The sequence below is a fragment of the Grampus griseus genome, assembly GCF_964374135.1.
Source record: "Grampus griseus genome assembly, chromosome: 20".
Classification (NCBI taxonomy): Eukaryota; Metazoa; Chordata; class Mammalia; order Artiodactyla; family Delphinidae; genus Grampus; species Grampus griseus.
In genome coordinates this window covers 17,042,843-17,062,579 of record NC_139014.1, presented here as the reverse complement: position 1 = coordinate 17,062,579, position 19,737 = coordinate 17,042,843, and the positions used below count along the sequence as shown (strand labels likewise).

The window sequence follows — 19,737 nt, the reverse complement described above, 5'->3', positions numbered from 1 at the left end:
GCACACGCACAGTAGGTGGCGCTGTGATAAAGAATAGAGCCCAATTAACCCCCAAACAGGCCAAATCAGAGGAAAAAAAAAAAAAAAAAAAAATCACATTTTGCGAACTGCCCACCAGAGGTCACCATACCCTCAGAACCGAGAGGTGCAGAACTCGCACGGGCCTGCGGACTGGCGGGAGGCGGAGGGTCTCAGAGATAGTGAGTCCAGCCGCGTGGCTTCCAGCCGCCCCGCTTCTATGCAGGACCACTGTCGCCGCCCCCACTCCCAGGTCCGCAGCGCCAGCAGCGGGGGTAGGGGTGCGGGCCCGCGGTCAGTGCGGCGGGAAGACGTCTGCGCACTGCTGCAGGATGAGCTCCACCACCTGGTTCTGGAACACCATGGTCATGGGCATGCTGGTTTCCTCTGTCTCGGGCCGCAGCAGCGTGGGCCCGAACACTATGGCCACGCTCTGCACGGACATGCGGTTCTGTTCTCCGTGCTCGATCACCCTGCGGTGGGGGTGGGGTGGAATCAGGGCCCAGAGCTGGGGGGAGGCGTGCGGGGGAGGGTCCTATCAGGCCCGCCTCCCCATTCCCCTGCGGCTCCCCGGCTCACCTGCACAGGTGCTGGAAGAGCAGCCGCATTGTGTCGTGGTTGGGGGCGGGCAGCGAGCGCACCAGGCTCTGAATACAGCGGCTGCGCTGGGCCTGGTCCTGCAGCTCTGGGCAGGGGAAGGGTCAGAGGCAGAGAGAAGAGAGGGAGGGAAACAGAGGGGGCTGACTTCCAGTATTTTGCGGGGGCGGTCCCAGCCAGACGGGTGCCTGAGGCAGCCCAGCCCCACCCCTACCCCATCCGCCCCACCTCCCTCAGGCGCTCACTGATGGCTGCGATGAACTGGGGGAAGTGCGAGAAGGGGAAGAGGGGCTCGGGCAGCTCTCGAAAGAAGAGCTTCAGGGCGCCGGTGATTACGTGGACGTCCTCCCAGCGTCCGTCGTCCAGGTCCAGACGTTCATCTGCGGAAAGGGGGGAAGGGAGGAAGAGGAGGTCAGCATCCCTTTGCGCCCTCGGGCCTGGGGCAGGGACAGGGGACGGGCCTCACCGTGGTCCACCTTATAGCGCAGCTTCTGGATGGTGGCCAGGTTTCCACTGATGCGGTATAGACCGTCGATGTCCAGCCCTGTAGCGGAGGGAGGCGCTGACCGCGGGTTCGGTGGGATGGCGCTAAAGCCCCTGCTATGATTCCTGCTCAGGAACTCCCGTTTTTTCCCCCTCGACCCTGTGCTCCCCGGGGGTTCCGTCTGGGGTCCTGGAAGGAGGCCTTCAGGCTCCCGGAATGCCAGGCCCAGCCGGCCGGCGCACGTACTTACCCCGGGCCTCGACGGCGCGGATGCACTGCTGCACGAAGCGCGGCACCTGGCTCTTCTCGCGCTCACACAGCACGGCCAGCGCGCAGCCGAACACCTGGTCTGGGGGAAAGGCTCGTCAGCGTCGCCTCGCCCCTGCGCCACCGGCGCCCAGCTCTCCGGGTCCCTCCCGTACCTCTGATGTAGCCCTTCTCCCGCAGCGACTGCAGCGTGGGCCGCTTCAGCAGGAACTTGCGGAGCTTGTTCCGGACCTTGCTCAGGTCGCTCTCCAGACCTCCGTGCCCCGGGGTGGGCACGGCTGCCCAACGGGAATGGGAATGCCAGGGCTGGGTCAGTCAGTGGTGCCGGGGTTGGCCCGGCAGCCCTAGCCCGGTCGTCACCACCCCACCCAAAGGATGCCCACCATCCCCTCCACCAGCCTCACCCCCAAGCACACCTGCACCAGGCCGTGCCTCATCGTCCCGCCAGCTTCCTAGGCGCTCACTCGACCCAAAGTCCACGGTGCTGCTCTCACTTTCCTCCTCGGGGGGTAGGTCTGCGGACTAGAATCACACAGCCTCAGAGAGGCAGAGCCTTGGGCCAGCTGCATGTCCTTCTGGGATGGGGTGAGGGACCCGAAGTGCCCTCCCAGCAGGCCTGGACTGGAGACCCCCAGGCAGGGAGTTTGCTGTTTCCTTATCCAGGCCAACCCCCTTCGCCTCCACCAGAGAACCCCAAACGCTCCCCTCCCTTGACTGCATGGAGCCCTCCAGGTGTTGGAGACAGTCATCCTGTCCTCCCCCACCTTTTCTTATCCTGACTACCCCTACCGACCTCCCAGTTCCTGGTCCACTTTCCCCATAATTTTCCTTAGCTCCTCTGTACACACTCCAGTAGGTCAGTGCTCCTCAGTACGAGGCTCCCAGTTCGAGCTGGCAGTTTGAGCTGGGGCCGGAGCGCTGCCAACAACCTCACCGGCATCACCTCCCTGGATCTGGATCCCTACCTCTATTAATACAGCCAGGCAGGGCATCCAGTGTTGCCTGGTCCCTTAACAGGGACTTAAGGATCAAAAAGCCTCAGGTCGTTTCCAGGTGAAGAGCTGTCAGAGCGGGCCTACCCCATCTCTACGTATGCAATTGATATATTGAACTTCCAAAACAATGCTAGACTCATCAATTCAATCCTTTTAAGTTCTGTCTTCTGGTTTCAGCCTGTCTTTCCAGCCTCAGGCTGTTTAGCAGAGTATTTACTTTTCTCTTGCCTCAGTGTGGAATGGGACACTCCTCTAGGATATGCCCACCTGGAGAGTCCTCCTGTGTGGCCAACCCCAGAGGCTGGATTCACTTCCTTAAGAAAGGCTAATTTCTTCAGCAGCCCATCTGCATCTGCAGAGAGGGCTACTTACCCACCGGTGCCATGGAGCTCCCAGTGCCCGAGTGGAGGGCCCCACCCACAGTGGGCACAGCTGCCCTGCATAATGGCTGCCCATCCCCTCCCCACCAGCCTTGGCGGCCCCCAGCTCTGCCTACCAGCTCCTGGATGCCCTGGGCGATGGCCTTGTGCCAGGTGCTGATGATGGCTTCCGAGTCATGCTGGATCAGGTACTCTGAGCCATCTCGGCTCCGCAGCTGGTGGGACACAAATCACTCAGTCATCTCTGGTTCGCTGGGTCTGTCCCAGGGGGGATACAGAGGTAGAGGTGACCTGTTCCTGTCCCCAGGAACTCAGAGCCTAACAGAGCAAGGGCCTCACCCCAAGCCAAGGTATTTCACCTCATTAAAGCGGTAGGTAACAGCACCTCCGTGTTACAGATGGGCAAACTGAGGCACAGTGAGTGTAAGCAACTTCCTCGTGGACACACAGCAAGGATCTGAGTGCAGAAGATCTGCACGTCTGTCAACGGTCTGGTGTGCTTTTCCCTGCCCCATCCTGTCTCTCCATGAGCCACAGAACACGGCAGGCCTACCCAGAGCACAGGCCAGCAAAAAAGTCAATGAAAGAAACTTCCGGTGGGAGAGCCCAAAGCCACTATTTTATACTATTGAGGAGCAAGCAGATATTAACAGCCTGGGCTATTTTTCAGCTGACTGCTGTTTCCCTAACAAAGTCTACAAAGAACAAGGTGAGGCAACTTGGATGGATCTCTCCTCAACCTCTGGCTCTGAGACCCAAACGTTCAAGGTCGATGGGAATGGTTGGTTGCCACAGCTTTGGGTCAAATGAGAGTCAGAGTCAGCAAAAACTGTCTCAGACAACAGGGTACAAACTTCCAGAATCAGAGAGGGCTGTGTTTTGGCTGTCTACCTATCTAACTCAGACTTGAATGCTACTTAAAATGCTTTCCAAGACAAAACCAAACAAACCTGCAAGTTCTACCCCATCCCCCTCCCTGCAAAGACTAGAGAACCTTCAGTGGGCACACCTCGTGTGTGCCCACAGATAGCACAACCTCGTGCTAACCTAAACTGACAGGAGCCCTGTCTGTTATCCCAGGGAATGGCCTAACAATGCCTCTGAAACAACAGCCATTACTGTTGGCAGCTGTCTCAAAACATATTCAGTTCCTATTTGAGTTTCATACGGAGGCACATCTGTCTAGTTACATTATCAATATACTGCTCAAGACATTCATTCTGTTTACTGCACAGGCAAGCCGAGCTCAAACCAGCCATTCTCAGGGGACTGTTACTGAAGTTTTCTGTGACTCTGGGGTGACCAGAAAGACCAGCCATCCTCAATGATATAGAATTTGGGGCGGTCTCTTGAGAAATATCCAAAGTCACCTACAGGTCACCCCTGAGTGGAGGAAGGATGGCTGCCAGCCAGTGGGAAGCAGGGGCCTCCAGGATTTCCATTCAAGACTGTCAGCCTTCCCGTCGGCTGGAGGAGCTCTCAAAAGCACCATCTGCCTTCCAGTCCTTGCCAGAAAAGACAACTCAGAAGCGTCTCCTCTGAAACTTTCATCCAAAGCCCGGTCAGAGAGGTGACATTCAGAGAGCCCTGTTTGAAGGATGTCCCTCCAGATCAGGAAGGAGCATACCTAGCAAATATGATGTCCCTCCTCAATCTGACGTCCACGGCAGACATTGCTAGTCGCTTACAGCGCTAAGCCTGGAGAAGGCTCCAGACCTACTGATCAGAGTGGCTCATGAGACAAAACAGGTTTCCAGCTCTGCTCTGTGGATACTCTGGTTCTAGAACTGAATGAAGCTGGGTGAATCATCATTAAACGACACACTCAAGCTCCTTGCGGAATTGCTTTTTCTGAGCTGAGATGGAAGGTCACGCTTTTGGGGCTTTCATCAGATGTTAGCTGAAGCAGCCCAAGCGTCCCTTTACTAAACTAGAACGGAGCTGCACACTAGAAACTGATTTCCCTCAAAATCTAGGAAGGTTTCCCCCCGCCCCAATAATAAGAGCCGTGTAACTGATTGCCGTTCTCTTTTCACTCTGGCAACCAGGAAGCCTGGAGGTGATTTTTTTCAGCAACGACAACTTTAGCACCTGTACATCATTCCAATCCCTCTCCGCGCTGCCCTCTTCCTCTGACTTGTTTCGTGCGTCCTGGCTTTCAGTGGCTTTTTCCAGCTCACCATATGCATTGTTACTGTGAGCTGCCTCAAAACATTTGGGGACTGAGGTGAGGGTAAGAGTAGTTTAAAAACAAGACAACACATGGACAGTGAAGGGAAACACAACAGTGAAGACGGTGAAGACAACACATGGACAGTGGCCTGGGAGGGTCTTGCCTGGGCCCCACCTGGCCTCTCTCTTCCTGCTGCAGAGCCTGAGAAACGTGTCCACTACCCTGGTTTATTCACTGCCAGTTGGAAGCTGGGCTCTGACCAGCTAGAGCAGGTGTCCCAGCCTACCAGAGTAAGTAGCTGGGGACCCAGAGCCTCCTGTCTGTCTCAGGCCAAAGCAGCTAGGATGAGGACTGCGCTTCTAGGCGTGACAGTTTCATTCCCCAAGGACCCCCTGCTTAGGACCAAGGACTCCAGTGAACTCCACTCCTGGAGAGGGAGCTGCAGAATCTGTGATGCCGGAAACACTGTGGATGGATCCCCAAGGTGGAGGCAGTTTTGGTTTTGAGCCCCGAGAATTCCAGCCCTAACTCCCCAGGTCCACCTGCTTGGGGCTTGCTTAGTGAGGGTCCCAAGCCATCAGTAAGCCCCTTCTCCTTCTCCCCCACCCCACCACTCACCTCCAGCACATTCTTCTTGCTGGATTTGTCTTTGGGGGCCCAGGCGAGAGAGGCCCCCTTCAGCTCCACCGTGTACTCGGGGGTGGAGAGCTTGGAAGGCTGCCTCTGCGGGAGAGGGAAGAAGGGTTGGAGAGAGCATGGTTACAGCGCACCCTCAGCTCAGCTTGGGCCCATCACAGCGTCCTGGCTCCAATATACCAGGCTCCCTTGGCTTCAGGGACAAAATGGGGTCACAGCTCTGGGGGCAGGGGGCCCAAGGGTTCCTGGACCCCAGAGATCCTGGTACTTCTTAACCATGGAGCCTGCAGGCTGGCTGGTTGTTTGCTACCTGCCCACCTAGGAGAGGAAAGGAGAAAGGAGTGCAGCCCCATCTCTGCGAGCGGGTGTGTCCAGTCCCCAGTCTCCCTGCCCACCAGGCTGGAGCTGTCCATCCTCAAGGACTGGTCCCCAGGCCCAAGGTGGCTGGAAGTGCTTGTCCTGGGGTGATCTGCTCTCATCACCCCCTGCCAAGGCCCAGCTCCCTTGACACTCATATTCCACAGTCTCAGACCTAGCCTTTGGCAAGGCTGATGAGATGAAGACCCACAGGAGTCAGGAGCAGATGGGGTGGTCCCTGCTGGGCGCCTGGGCCTTACCAGGCCACCTGCAGTCGAGGTCTTCGAGTCCTTGAAGAATGTCAGGATGCCGCCCTCCAGCACTGTCCACGAGGCACTCCAGTTCTTCTTCCTAGGCGGGGCGGTGGTGGCAGGGCTTGGGTTCAGTCCTGGTCTGAGGCCCCCCTCCCACCCCCAGGAGCAGGGCGCAGAGTTTAAGAACACAGCTTGGGGCACCCAACCGTAAGGGGTGGACTCCCAGCGCTAACACCTGGTAGCCAAGGGACCTGGGGCAAGTCACTTCCTCAGTGCCTCAGGGTCCTCACAGGACCTCATAAAGTCGCTCTGAGGGTTAACAAGAGCCTGGCATACGGGAAGTGCTCAGTGAACGGCATCGTTAAGGCCCACCGTGGAGTCTGGGGGCAGACGGGTTCTCACCGGAGCCGCTTTCCTTTGTCCACCGTCTTGGTTCGATGGAGCACGCCTGCCTTGTCCAGGGTCTTGATCTTAGAGAAAGAAGGGGAAGGAGGAGGCAGTTAAGGGGGGAGCCACGGGGGTGGGGCGGGGGGCGAGAGGCTTGCCTCCCTCTCAGCCAGCCACTCCCCACAGGCTGGGCCTGAGTCTCCACTGAACCCTCTTTGCCGGCACCTGGCCGCTGCTTGGTGGGGTGCCTGCTCCCACAGCAGGAGCAGCAGCAGGAGAGACTTCCTTCCAGCTCCGAGCCTCGCCCAGCTCTGAGCCTGGGATTGACCCAGAACCCAGGTTCATTCAGCCCAGGCTAGTGCTCGGGGCTATGGTGGAGACGTGCCTCCCGACCCAATCCCAGCCTCCAGAACCTCCAGAAACACCCCAGTTTTTCTGCGGGGGTCCTGCCTGGTCCTACATGCCCTCTCCCTCACCTTCTCCTCAGGTGGGCTGGCCTGGGCCGGGGTCTCACTGTCCTGGCTGGATTTGCGGATGCTTCGAGGGGCAGGGACAGGGACCTGGGGAGAAAGACACTGTCGTATACAACCGCCCCCCTCCTCTCCCCGGCACTCTCCCTTCCCCACTTGGTTACCTGGGGCAGCTCCCACTGAACGGAGGCGTCATCTGGATTGTAGAAGTAAGGCTTCCCGTGTTGGTCCTCCAACCTCATCCACTGTGGGGAGAGGGATGGTCAGGGACCTAGCTCTCCTCATGATGGGGGAGCAAAAGGTTCCCTCCAACCAGAGGCCAACATAGCCCCGAAGAGTTTACACGGGCAGGTGTGGGTGATTCGGTCTTGGGCTGACTTGGAGCCCGCGCGGGAACTTCAGTTTAGAGTGTTAAGGGGAGCGACCCCGCAGCTGTCTGGGACCATCTGCCCACTGCCCCTACCTGTTCTTGGGTGTAGTTGTTAGTGTACAGCGTCTGCCCATCCTGGCTCACGTGGCAAGACCAGCCTGGAGGTGTGACCAAGGGAGAGGCGGGGCCGGGCTCACCGAAGGAGCCCACGGGGGAATAGTCTTCCTCTGGGTAACTGGTCAGCAACTCGGGGTAGTCCGTCTCAGGGGTGGGGGGCTGCAGGGAGCAGAAGAGTCAGAGGCTCTCAGAGCCAGCAGTGACCCCAGGGGCCCGGCCCTTTCGGTCCAGGCCACGCCCCCTCACCCTAGTTCCCCCGAGCTGTGGGAGACAGAGGCGGGGTCAAAGTCTCTCAGAGATAGCCCCGCCCACCCATGACCACGACTCCTCTCTCTCTGAGGCCCTCAGAGCCAGCCCCGCCCACCCTGGCCAGGCCCCGCCCTTTCAGACGAGGCCCCGCCCCTCACCCTCTGGTCCCTGGGGCTGCCGGGGCTCAGGCCAGGCTGCATCTCCTGCTCGTCCTCCGGCTGGTCCTCGGACTCGTCCTCCCAGGCCGTCTCGCCCGTCAGCGGGTTGTAGAAGAACACCCTGCGGCTCTCCTCATCCCAGTACTGGCCCCACTCGGTCTCGAGGCTCTCGTGGCTGCCCACCGAAGCCGGAGACGTGGCCGGGCTGGCGGCGCCCTCGGCAGCCTCGAAGGGCGACTCCCAGGTGGTCACGCCCGTGTCCGGGTTGTAGTAGTAGGGGCGCCCGGTGCCCGCGTCCGTGTGCGTCTCCCACACCGAGCCGGTGCAGTGGGCTGCGGTGGCGCCAGGCGACGTGGCCCGAGGCTGCCTCTCTACGTTCGCGTACACGGGCTCTGGGAGGTCATCCACCTGCGGCGGGAGGAAGGAGGCGTGACCTTCAGGGCAGCCCCGCGGTCACATCTTCCCCACTCGGGCACTCGCCACTTGGGCGACTTTCAGCAAGTCACAGCACCTCTCTGCCTCGGTTCCCCCAGCTGCAAAATGTCTGCCCTCCCCACCCCGGAAATTGTAGTGAAGAGAGAATGAGGAAATGTTCTTGAAAGTGCCTTGTAAAGTATGAAGTGCCCCAGATGCATGGGACAATTAGATTAATTATTTATCAACAGTAGTAAAATATCGATAACGAAGTTCTCCAGCTGCACACTCACAGGTGTGAATCAAAGTTTGCGCAGGAACAGAGAAATGGCCTGGGCCCAGTTCCTTCTCGCCTCAGGCCCCAGGACACTGGGGGGCGGGGCCCTGCTCCATTCTACAGCCCCCACAAAGAACCCCCAGCCCTCCTTCCTCCTCTGCCAAGAAAGCTCTGAACTGGAACCAGTACTGCCTCCGGTTCCAGATTTGGAGCCGTTACTTCCCCAATACAGGGTTTGCAGGCCTCAGAATCAATCGCAGACAAGAGAAAGAGAAAGAACCAGATGGGAAGGAGGAAGGAGGGCAAAGAAAAGGTGAGCCCCATGTCCCCCTCCAAAGTAAAGTGAGGTGGGCTGGAGGGTCCAGTCACACAGAATATAAGCCTGGTCATGCTTAACACCCTCACGGCTCCCTGCTGGGCAAACTCTAAGCCCTTACCAGGGCCCCAGAGGCCTTCCGTCACCTGCCTGTCTTCCCCCCTATTTCCTGCCACTCCTGGCCCTTGCCTTGAACTTCAAGCTCCAGTAGCACCGGCTTGCTGGAGGCCCCCAGCCTCTCTGCTGTGTCTGCTACAGGCCTCTGCTCCCTCACAACCTGCCCCTCCTGGCTGACTCCTATTCCTTCTTTAGGACTCAGCTCAGGTGTCAGGTTCCAGATCTCTCCCGAGATTTCTCCTGTGTGCCCACCACCCCCAGCCTAGCACCCACCAGAAAGATAACTAATGACACTATCAAACCCCAGGCAGCAGAAGAGCACGAGGAGATTAATACTGTTTTCTAAGAATGCATAATGGTACAAGGGAAAAGCAGATTTCAAAAATGTAAACTCAGTACAATTCCAATTTTGTGTTTTTAGAAACTCTCCAAAATGCTAACGGAGGTCATCTCTGGGTAGGGTAATTATAGGACTTGGATTTGGTCTTGTTTAGTATTTTTCTTTTCTGCAGCATCAAAATTTTGTGCAATAAATCTTTTTTAAAAAATCATAGAGGGACTTCCCTGGTGGCGCAGTGGTTAAGAATCCGCCTTCCAATGCCGGGGACACAGGTTCGAGCCCTGGTCCGGGAAGATCCCACATGCCGTGGAGCATCTAAGCCCATGCGCCACAACTACTGAGCCTGTGCTCTAGAGCCTGCGAGCCCCAACTACTGAGCCCACGTGACACAACTACTGAAGCCCGCGTGCTCTGGGGCCTGCATGCCGCAACTGCTGAAGCTTGTGTGCCTAGAGCCCGTGCTCCGCAGCAAGAGAAGCCACCGCAATGAGAAGCCCGCGCACCACAACGAAGAGTGGCCCCCGCTCGCCGCAGCTAGAGAAAGCCCGCGCGCAGCAACAAAGACCCAACGCAGCCAAAAATAAATAAATTAATTTTAAAAAAATCATAGAGGTTCCTCTGTTGCTGTAACACCTTCACTAAGCTATAAACCAGGGGTCCCCAATCCCCTGGCCACGGACCGGTAGTGGTCCCCAGCCTGTTAGGAACTGGGCCGCACAGCCCAAGGTGAGCGGCGGGCGAGCAAGCGAAGCTTCATCTGCTGCGCCCCACCAGTCCCCATAGCTGGCATTACAGCCTGAACCATCCCCCCCTCCCCCCCCTCCTGCCCCGGTCTTCCATGAAACTGGTGCCTGGTGCCAAAAAGTTTGGGGACTGCTGCTATAAACTGCTCGAGAGGGGAAGCACCTCCCGCTCAAGGCAGCCTCTCACTGGGCCTTGGGCAGGCGCCTACAAAAACATTCACTTGGCCAGCAAAGATCTGCCTGCTCTGTGCCAGGCACTGTTCTAGGCACTGGGAATGCAGCCGTGGACAAATGGACACAAATCTGCCCTGGCGGAGCTGACACTCTAGCGCATATGTGTGTAAATGGTGGTGGGGTGTGGAGGGCACCAAGCAGGGTGATAGGGAAATGCACCGCACCTCAGTGATGACTGCTGCTAACAAGAAAACGAAAATAGAAGGGGGTGTTGCCATTTGAGACAGTGTGATGGGCCCCAGGCATGGAGGGGGCAGGAAGACCTGCGTACACCAGTCCACTCCTCTCCCTCGCTCCACAAGCTCCTGTGTGGCCGAAATGGGACCTTCCGCACCACTTCTCTCTCTGTCCACAACAGCCCTCCTGTGGCATCCTGTATTCCAACCACACTGGCCTGCTGACCCTCCCCCAAACACAAAAGGCATCTTCTTACCCCCATGCCTTTGCTCCAGATGTTCCTGTAGCCTGGAAACCCACCACCCTCCCTCCGCATTCCCTGCTGGTCCAAATCCTGCTCCTCTGCTGGTGCTCAGCCCACAAGCCTCACCTGGGGGAGGCTTTCTCCCTCGGATGAGAAGTCTAACCCGCTGGAACTCTGCTTGTCGCTCTGTTGGGGCCTGATGGCATTCTGCCTTGGTGGTCCGTTCATTGTCCACCCATCTGCTTAACTTCTCTGCCCCCAAAAGGCAAGAGTTTCTTGAGATCAAGACCCAGGATGATGTAACTGACCATAGTTGACCCCCAGGAGATGGTCCAGTGCCCTGAGCCACACAGCCGATCCATCAGAAACACTTACTGAGACCTCCCTGGTGGTCCAGTGGTTAAGACTCCGCGCTCCCAATGCAGGGGGCCCAGATTCGATCCCTGGTCAGGGAACTAGATCCCACATGCCACAACTAAGAGCCCGCGTGACGCAACTAAGGATTCCGAATGCCACTACTAAAAGGTCCCACGTGCCACAGCAAAGATGTCACGTGCCGCAAGTAAGACCCGGCACAGCCAAGTAAATAGATAAATATTTTTTAAAAAATGCTTTATAACAAACAAACAAACAAAAACAATTACTGCATGAGTACGCAAGTCAATTCCATGCCAAACTTCAGTAACAAACAAAAACCAAACACACCTGATATTGCAGGAGAGACTGGGGTTAGCTTTGAGCAAGAACTTCCTGAAAATGAGAGTTCAGGCACAGGAACCAGGGAAATCCTTGGGAGAACAGGATATGGGCAGCGGGTGGAGGAAAGTGGATGACCGGACACACCTCCTACCCACCCCAGCTGGACCCCAGCGGCCTTGCTCATCCCGGGGACAGGGGCTGGAAGGGTGCCAAGGAAGGAGACAGGCTCTTGGGAGTGGGGAATTCCACGTGGCCAGGCTGCTGGCCCTGGCTCTGAGTCCACGGGGAGCCCCAGGCTGGTCCGGCTGATCGGGGCCTTGTACAAGGAACACGCCCAGCCGGTATAGAGGAGATTTGGGAGGTAGAAGTTGAGGCCCCCCACGTGACTGTCACCAGGAAGAGAAGACACAGAATTACACTGGGGAGCTCCAGACTGCAAATCAGAGGCCAAACGGGGGCAGGGCAATGCCCCTCGGAGGGAAGCACAGTCTCAGGATTGGAGCTGCCCCAGAGACACAGGCAGCTTTGGAAGGTTGTGAGGGGCCTTCGTCTGAGGTGGGCAAGCAGAGTCGAACCCCTGCTAGGGACGCTGCAGCGCTGTGGAAAGAGCTGGACTGAAGTAGCCCCGAGGCCCTTTCAGACTCTAGAACTCTCTGTAGAGCCCCCGCAGTGCTGAGATAGAGGTACTTCCCTCTCCTGGCAGAGCCTCAGACAGGTTCAGACTGGCTCCTGGAAGCCAGATGGTGAAGCCAGGCCCTCCAGGCCCTCAGGCCTTCAAGGAGGAGCTCTCCCCGATTAGAGCAGGGCTGCCGCCCCTCCCCCAACTCCTGGAGGCTGAGACTAGATGCAGACACAGCCCGTCAACAGGGGTCTGACTAGGGCACCAGGGGCTCTTGGGCCCCAGATCCCAGTTATGTTAGAGACACAGGGGACACTGAGTGGGAAAGAGAAAGTGGTCTCCCACCTCAGTCCGGAGAACAGAGCCAAGAGGGGCCCGGCTGCACCCATGCCCCTCTCAAATCCAGTCCCCTCCCCTTGCCCACAGGCAGGTGACAGGCCTTGCCTCTCCCCTCCCCGCCCCCCAGCCCCGAAGCAGGTCACCACCTCTCAGCATCCCTATGCCACCCCTCTCAGACAGGCGGGGCCTCAGAGAAGGAAAGAGGAAAGAAGGGAGGAGTCCCACCTCGGTGAGGCTCCCTCAGCTCCTAGTGGGGCCGGAGGATGGAGGCCCACTGGCAGCCCCTGACCCCATAGACCCCTCTGCCATCCCCATCAGAGGCTGAGCTCTCCCCGCAATGCCAGGGTCCCCTACCTGTCCCCGCAGGCCCCGACTCTGCCTCCTGGTCAGTTTGGCAATGATGTCCACCATCCTGTGCCCCTGAGCTGCTGGGATGGAGCCCTGGGAAGGCTTTGGGGGTGGAGCTAAGGGGCACAAGCCCAGGGCTGGTACAGGGCAACAGGGAAACAAGAAGTTGTCTTGCGATGGCGGGAGGCTGAGCCTCCAGCCCATTTCCTGTCAGGGCTGCGGAAATGCTGCCTGAGAAGGAAGCCTCCTGAGACAGGGTGGGGTGGAGTCGGGTAGGGGTACCTCGGGGCAGGGGTATTTTATGTCCAGGGAAACCACTGACCACCCCGCTCAGTGCTCTGATTACCAGGGAGTTCTGAAACCCAGGCCCAGACGCAGACGCGGAGCAGGCTGCACAGAGGACGGCACTGGGCCCGTGTAGGGGGGAGGGGTGGGCTGCACATATGGGGGCCGGCAGAGGGGGCAGCTGGGTGCTGGGGCCTGGGCTGGTGTAGACAGGACAACGAGTGGCCGTCAACTCCTCCAAGGCCCAGGGAGGATGTGATGGAGAAGAGGAAGCTTGTGTGTGTGGGGGGATGTCTCAAAGAGGAAGGGGCCTGGGCAGACGTGGTATCGGAGGGAGCTGGTGTCTGGATCCCTCCAGCCACGCGGAGGACAGGCGGGATTCTGGCCACACCACCATCTACCCGCCTGACCGCCTGGGTCCGCCTCCTCCAGCCTTGGTCACCAAGACGCATGCGTGCACCCTCACCTGCGTGCCCACACACACGAGCAGGTACGCCTGGGCCCCTCCCCCGCCCTCCAAGGACCCAGAGACTATCCCCCCACCCCACCCTACCCTAAGAGCTTTCTTCTGGCCTCTCCTCTCTTCACCTCCTCACCAGGTGGGTGCTCACAGAGGACACAGCAGGTCCTGGATGAGAAGCTGCGGCCTCTCCTCCGAGCCTTTGGGGTCCATCTTGTCTTTATTAATCCCCTCAGAGGTGCTTCCTCCTCAGCCCCAAGTGCCCACCACCCGGCAGCCCGCGGGCTCGCCCGCAGTGGCTGACCAGGACGCTCTGACCCTCACCCTCCCACCTGCATCCCAGGGCCCTCATCTCCCATTTCAGCAATCCCTCACCCCACAGCCCTGGCTCTCCTTCCTTCCCGGCCCACATCCCCCAGGCTCTCCTCCCCTGCACCCACTGTGGGCTCAGGACAGGGACACCCAAGTCGAGCCAGGCATGGTGTAGATCTGGGGTGTGGAACACCTGGGGAGACCCCATTCAGAGCAAGTCTGAGGCCTATGCCCTACTCTGCCCTCAGGGCTCTAGTATCACTTCACTACCATCCCCTGTGCCCCAACTCAGAAGCCAGCAGCCCAGGGGCAAGACTAATCCCCCAGAGAGGCCTGGAGTCCTCACTTGTCACACATATGGCGCGTCACCTTGCCCCTACCCTGAGGGCCAGGGAATACACACACACACACACACACACACACACACACACACACACACACAGCCACCAAGAGAGAAGAAGCCAAGCCCCAGAGAAGGGAAGAAGCTCTGCAAATCCCAGAGCAGCTGAGCCACCAGGGAGGAGCTGGGGTGGGGAGGGAAGACAGGAGGACAGGCGCGGGAACCTAGGCCCTCAGCACGGCCCCACAGGAGGAATTGGGGAGCAGGGTCTCCCTGTGGCAGGGACCAGGAGTGACAGTGGAGGGATGGCTGGGACCACAGAAAAGGCAGCGCCCCGGCCACAGCTCCTCCCCTCTAAGAGGCCTGGCTCCCACGCCTGGGGTCTCCCTCTGGACTCCGGCTCCACACTTCAGGGACCGAGCAAAACCCACGCAGCTCTGGCCTGTCCTGGTCACCGAGGCTGGCTCCTCAGGCCTCCTGCCCGGGCTTCCCCTCCCCCGAGGAGAGGAGGTGTTGACCACAGCGGCTCCCCAGCAGGGTCCTCCTCTCTCACCACACCCTCGCGCCTGGAGAGGCACATGCGGGGGGGAAGGGGACACAACAAGCCAGCTGCATATCGCCCATCTCTCCAAAACTCTCACAGAAGTATCGGGCCAGAAGCAGGTGCAACCAGAAAATCCTATCAGCTGTCTGGGACCAGAGGCAAAAGAAATGCCCACAGACCAGCGACTGAGCCCAGGGGCTGGCTAAGGGGGGCCGGGGCAGGGGGGACAGGAACTCCTCGGCTGCCTCTGAGCCTGCTCTGTGCCACCCGGGCTGGGGTGGAGGGGGAAATGAGTCGTGATCTTTGTCCCCAGGGCCTTAGCCGTGTACAGAACCGCCCCTGTTCTGGCGTCTGTCCCTCCTCTGAGCACACCTTCTCCAGCACAGAGTCCAGGCCTCACTCCATATCCACCCCTACCACCGTGCAGTGGGGAGTCATGCCTGGCTCCGCCCCCTGAGAGGCACTTAGTGTGAGATTCCAAACACAATGACCTGGGGTGAGGTTCTTCTCCTGGGTTTGGGGCAGAAGCTCCATTCAATTAAAGGGAAAAGAGAATGGAGCCAGAGTCCAGAGACCTGGCTTCTTGTGTAGACTCTGTCTCAGTGTCTCTCTGGGCACCCCCTGGAATCTCTGGATCTCAGTTTCTTTATCCATAAAATGGGCTGTCATTCTCTCCCCCGCTCAAAGGGTTGGCTGGTACAAAAGAGCCAAGCAGGAACCTGAGTTCCCACCCCCACATGGGGACGTGGGGAGGAAAGCAGGGTTGCACTTCTGCTTTTCTGGTTTGGGGTTTCACTTGGGTGCCCTTGGTTCTGGACTCTGTTCCCAGCCTCTTGGTGCCCATTTCCCGGGTGCTTCGTGTCTCATCTCTGCTTCTCACTCTACTGTCCTGGGAAGGCTCAACCAGCTTTATTAGGTTAACAACTTGCAACCATATCTCCAGGTTGAGAAATCCAGCTGCCCCCCTCCCCCCGCCCCAGGATGGCCTCGGTACACTGAAAAGATGCACACACCGAGTTCATCTTCATTCTCCTCCCCATCTCAGCATCACCTCTGCTGCTCAAGCAGAAACCTAGATTCCTTGTATCACCTGCCTCGGAGCCCTGGCGATCCAGCCTGCGGAAACCTTTCAGAATTACCAGTCCCCAGGTAACACCAGGGTTAGAGGAGCATGGGAACATCACCACAGGGAAGCCAACATTCAGATCTGAAACAGTCATTCTACAGGACAGCTGGTCTGGTGTCTTTAACAAGTCCGTGTCAGGGCAGAAGGAAAGGAAGGGGGTTGTCAAGGGAGATTTAAGAGACAACCGAATGCAATGAATGCATAGGATTGGATCCTGGTTTGAACCGGCTGTGAGAGACTTGTCTTAGGATAATGGGGGAAATTTGACTATGGCTTGGATCTTAGAGGATATTAAAGCATTAATGTTAATTTTGTTAGATATAATAATGGTATCATGGTGATAGAGAAAAAGATCATTTTTGATCATTTTTAAGAGGTGCGTGCTGAAGTTTTCAAGGGTGAAATATAATGAACTCTGGCATTTGTAACTTTCATAATTTTATTCTTGGCAAAAAAGATAGAACATGGAAAACGGTAACTTGAATCTAGCTAATAAGTATAATTATATTCACTTCAGTATTCTTTTTTCTTTTTTGTATGTTTGAAAAATTTCATAATAGAAAGAAAAAAAACCCTCAGACTTTTTTTTTTTTCTATTCTTCATCCTCAGTGTTACTACTTCACAAGGTATTCATTACTTCTTATCTGCAAACAGACCGGCCCTTCCAGCTCTCCCCTATTCCCAATCTGTCATAGACAAAGGAATTTCTCTCCCTTTACGATACAGTTCTGGGGCCAGGGATTCTGAAATATAGCAGCTTAAACATGCCCTGCTTCTCTTCTTCTCCCAGCTGCTACCCTCTCCTGCCCAAACCAAGTGGAAGCTGGTGCAGGTGAGTGGGCAGGACCTGGCTGGCACAGGTGAGAGGTCCTGAGACAGAGGCTGGGACCCGGGAGACCCTGGTGTAGACTGCCCCTGCCACGGGACTTCACCTAGGGTGAAGGCAGGGGGAGCCTTGTCCAGACCCCTTGCTCCCAGGAGCTGATGGGGAGCCAAGCAGGTGGGCTAAACACCCTCTGTCCTTAAGGCTGGGCCTGCCAAGGAGGCAGGGAGAATTCACACTGGCAGAGACCACCGCTGCTCTAGGGACCCCCCATCAAGCTCACCCCCAGCCCTGATGAGCAAAGACTCATAATAAACTCCACTCCTCTGATGGCCCAGGGGCTGGAGAGAGGTGGAACAAACAGAGCCACCAAACTGGCCACTGCTATCAGACCCCAGTACGACTGGGACACAGGACACGCTAAAGACGCCATCACAAATCATGGCAGGAAGAAGAACTTGTCAGTAAAGGGGGATGGGACAACTGGAGGACCATCTGGAAAGAAAAGGTAATTAAAGGTGAGTCGACATCTCACTCTGTCCACTCAGACATACCCCCGAAGGATCAAAGATTCAGATGTTAAAAGTGAAGCCATAGGGCTTCCCTGGTGGCACAGTGGTTGAGAGTCTGCCTGCCGATGCAGGGGACGCGGGTTCGTGCCCGGGTTCGGGAGGATCCCACATGCCGCGGAGCGGCTGGGCCCGTGAGCCATGGCCGCTGAGCCTGCGCGTTTGGAGCCTGTGCTCCGCAACGGGAGAGGCCCCAGCAGTGAGAGGCCCGTGTACCGCAAAAAAAAAAAAAAAAAAAAGTGAAGCCATAACAACAATACTCAGAGAGGAAAATACAAGCAAAATTCTCTTTTAAAAAAAAGCCTTTGTGGGATTTCCCTGGAGGTCCAGTGGTTAAGACTCCGCACTTCCAATGCAGGGGGCGCGGGTTCGATCCCTGTTGGGGAACTAAGATCCCACATGCCGCGTAGTGCAGCCAAAGGTGGGGGGGGGAAGCCTTAGTAACAAAGACTCTAAATATAAATGCCATAAAATAAGTGAGTTATACATTTGACTACATAAATGTATTTTAAGAAAACTTGTGTGGCCAAAAATTACCATTAGCAAAGTCAAAAGACAAACTTTGACAAGGGATTACAGCTCATGTAATAAGACAAAGGGTGATTTTCCCTACAGAAAGACCTCCTGGAAATCAATAAAGAAAAAGACCAATAATTCAACAGATAAATGAGCAAAGGATAGGAACAGGCCATTCACAGAGAAAGAGAAGCAAACAGTCCTCAAATATGTAAAAAGATGCTCACTGGAAAGAGAAATGCAAATTCAAGCTACCTTAAGATAATACATTTTCCTGTCAGATTGGCAGAAACCAAAATTTTGATGACACTCAGTCGGTAAGGCCGTGGAGAAATAGTCGTGCTCATTTGCATTGGTGGGAGAGCAAATTGGTATAAGCCCCACCCACAGCAATTTGGCAACATCTAACGAATACCTACTGTTTACCCTACTGTTCAACCCAGCAACTGTACTTCTGGGATTTATCCTCGATTTACCGGTACAGGTGTAAAAGATGATTTATTATAGTGTTGTTTGTAATAGCAAAAGATGGGACACAATCCAAGTGTCCATCAACAGTGGACTGGTTAAATGAATTATGATACCTCCCTACAATGGGAAACCATGTAGCTATAAGGAAGGATACTTTCTGTGTACAATCTCCAAGATACACTGTTAAATCAAAAAGGCAAAAAATAACAAGATATAGGACCCTGTGTCCTGCATACTATCTTTGTGTAAGAGAGACAGAAAACAGTCAAATATATATTGATACCAGTTTGTGTTTGTATAAAGAAACTCTGGAAGAATAGAAAAAGAATTAATAAGAGTGGTGACTTTTGAGCCAATGGAGAACAGGGCATGGAAGCAATGGTGTGAGAATTATTGCTATATACTTTTTTTTTTTTTTTGCCGTACGCGGGCCTCTCACTGCTGTGGCCTCTCCTGTTGCAGAGCACAGGCTCCGGACGCGCAGGCTCAGCGGCCATGACTCACGGGCCCAACTGCTCCGCGGCATGTGGGATCTTCCCAGACCGGGGCACAAACCTGTGTCCCCTGCATCGGCAGGCGGACTCTCAACCACTGCACCACCAGGGAAGCCCTGCTATATACTTTTTAATATTGCTTTGATTTTTTTTTAACACATGTAAGTATACTACCTGGTTTACGAAAACAAAAACAAAAAACACCTTGAGGCTATTCGAAAGATAGAGGGCTGGAAAATATAATTACAACATGAACAAAAAATAAAAACTCTTAAGGAGATTCAAGTAAGGCACAAAAGAAGGAAAAAAAGGACTATTTTAGAACTTAAAATATATTGTTGTACTACTAATTGAAGGAGAAGAGAATCACTCTTGAGATTCAAATGTGTGGCCTGGGAGACCAAGCAGAAAAATACCTCAAACCTCAGAGCAAAAGCACATAGAGATGGAAGTAAAGAGGGAAAAGATAAGAAACTGGTGGGATCCAGCCAGGAGCGCTAACATGCAAAGGAAAGAAAAAGTAAAAGAAACAATAATCATGTAACAAAGAGATTCCCTAAGCTGGAAAAAGACCCAAGTCTGCAGACTGACAGTGCTCTGAGAGCTCCAGATGGGCTGCTGAGAAAGAGTCCTCATCACACACATCCTCTACAACACACTGGATTAGGAACCCCAGGGAAAAGCAGAAGCCACTAATGGCGAGCAAAGTGCAGCAGGACAACAGATTAACAGGGAGAGAAAAAGGGAATCGAGAGCAACCTGACTGAAGGGGAAAAGAAAACCACAAGGTAAACCAATCAATGTAAAATCAACCATTAGTGGGACTTCCCTGATGGTCCAGTGGTTAAGACTCCACGCTCCCAATGCAGGGGGTCCGGGTTTGATCTCCGGTCAGGGAACTAGATCCTGCATGCCGCAACAACTAAAGACACCACGCGGCAACGAAGATCCCCGCGTGCCGCAACTAAGACCTGGCGCAGCCAAATAAATAAATAAGTAACAAAATAAAATAAACCA

The 19,737-nt window shown here is 55.9% G+C and overlaps 1 protein-coding gene across 4 annotated transcripts in view; it reads right to left on the bottom strand.

Annotated features, from left to right (window-relative positions):
* Positions 1-221: 221 nt before the first annotated feature.
* The window catches only part of ARHGAP27 (Rho GTPase activating protein 27), a gene marked incomplete at its 5' end in the record, with an annotated part of 30,439 nt that continues 10,923 nt past the window's right edge, over positions 222-19,737 (bottom strand). The window contains 17 exons of one of the 4 annotated variants that reach the window (XM_082679365.1): positions 222-491; positions 598-703; positions 861-995; positions 1,082-1,159; positions 1,350-1,448; positions 1,522-1,644; positions 1,783-1,888; positions 2,858-2,956; positions 5,533-5,637; positions 6,168-6,258; positions 6,564-6,631; positions 6,807-6,865; positions 7,009-7,108; positions 7,183-7,263; positions 7,482-7,664; positions 7,913-8,320; positions 12,786-12,842. In XM_082679365.1, the coding sequence (XP_082535491.1) occupies positions 314-491; positions 598-703; positions 861-995; positions 1,082-1,159; positions 1,350-1,448; positions 1,522-1,644; positions 1,783-1,888; positions 2,858-2,956; positions 5,533-5,637; positions 6,168-6,258; positions 6,564-6,631; positions 6,807-6,865; positions 7,009-7,108; positions 7,183-7,263; positions 7,482-7,664; positions 7,913-8,320; positions 12,786-12,842 (2,076 nt within the window). In that variant the 3' untranslated portion in view covers positions 222-313. Of the gene's footprint in view, positions 492-597; positions 704-860; positions 996-1,081; positions 1,160-1,349; positions 1,449-1,521; positions 1,645-1,782; positions 1,889-2,857; positions 2,957-5,532; positions 5,638-6,167; positions 6,259-6,563; positions 6,632-6,806; positions 6,866-7,008; positions 7,109-7,182; positions 7,264-7,481; positions 7,665-7,912; positions 8,321-12,785; positions 12,843-19,737 lie in introns of those variants that run through there. The other 3 variants (XM_082679366.1, XM_082679364.1, XM_082679367.1) reach the window with 3 other exon arrangements.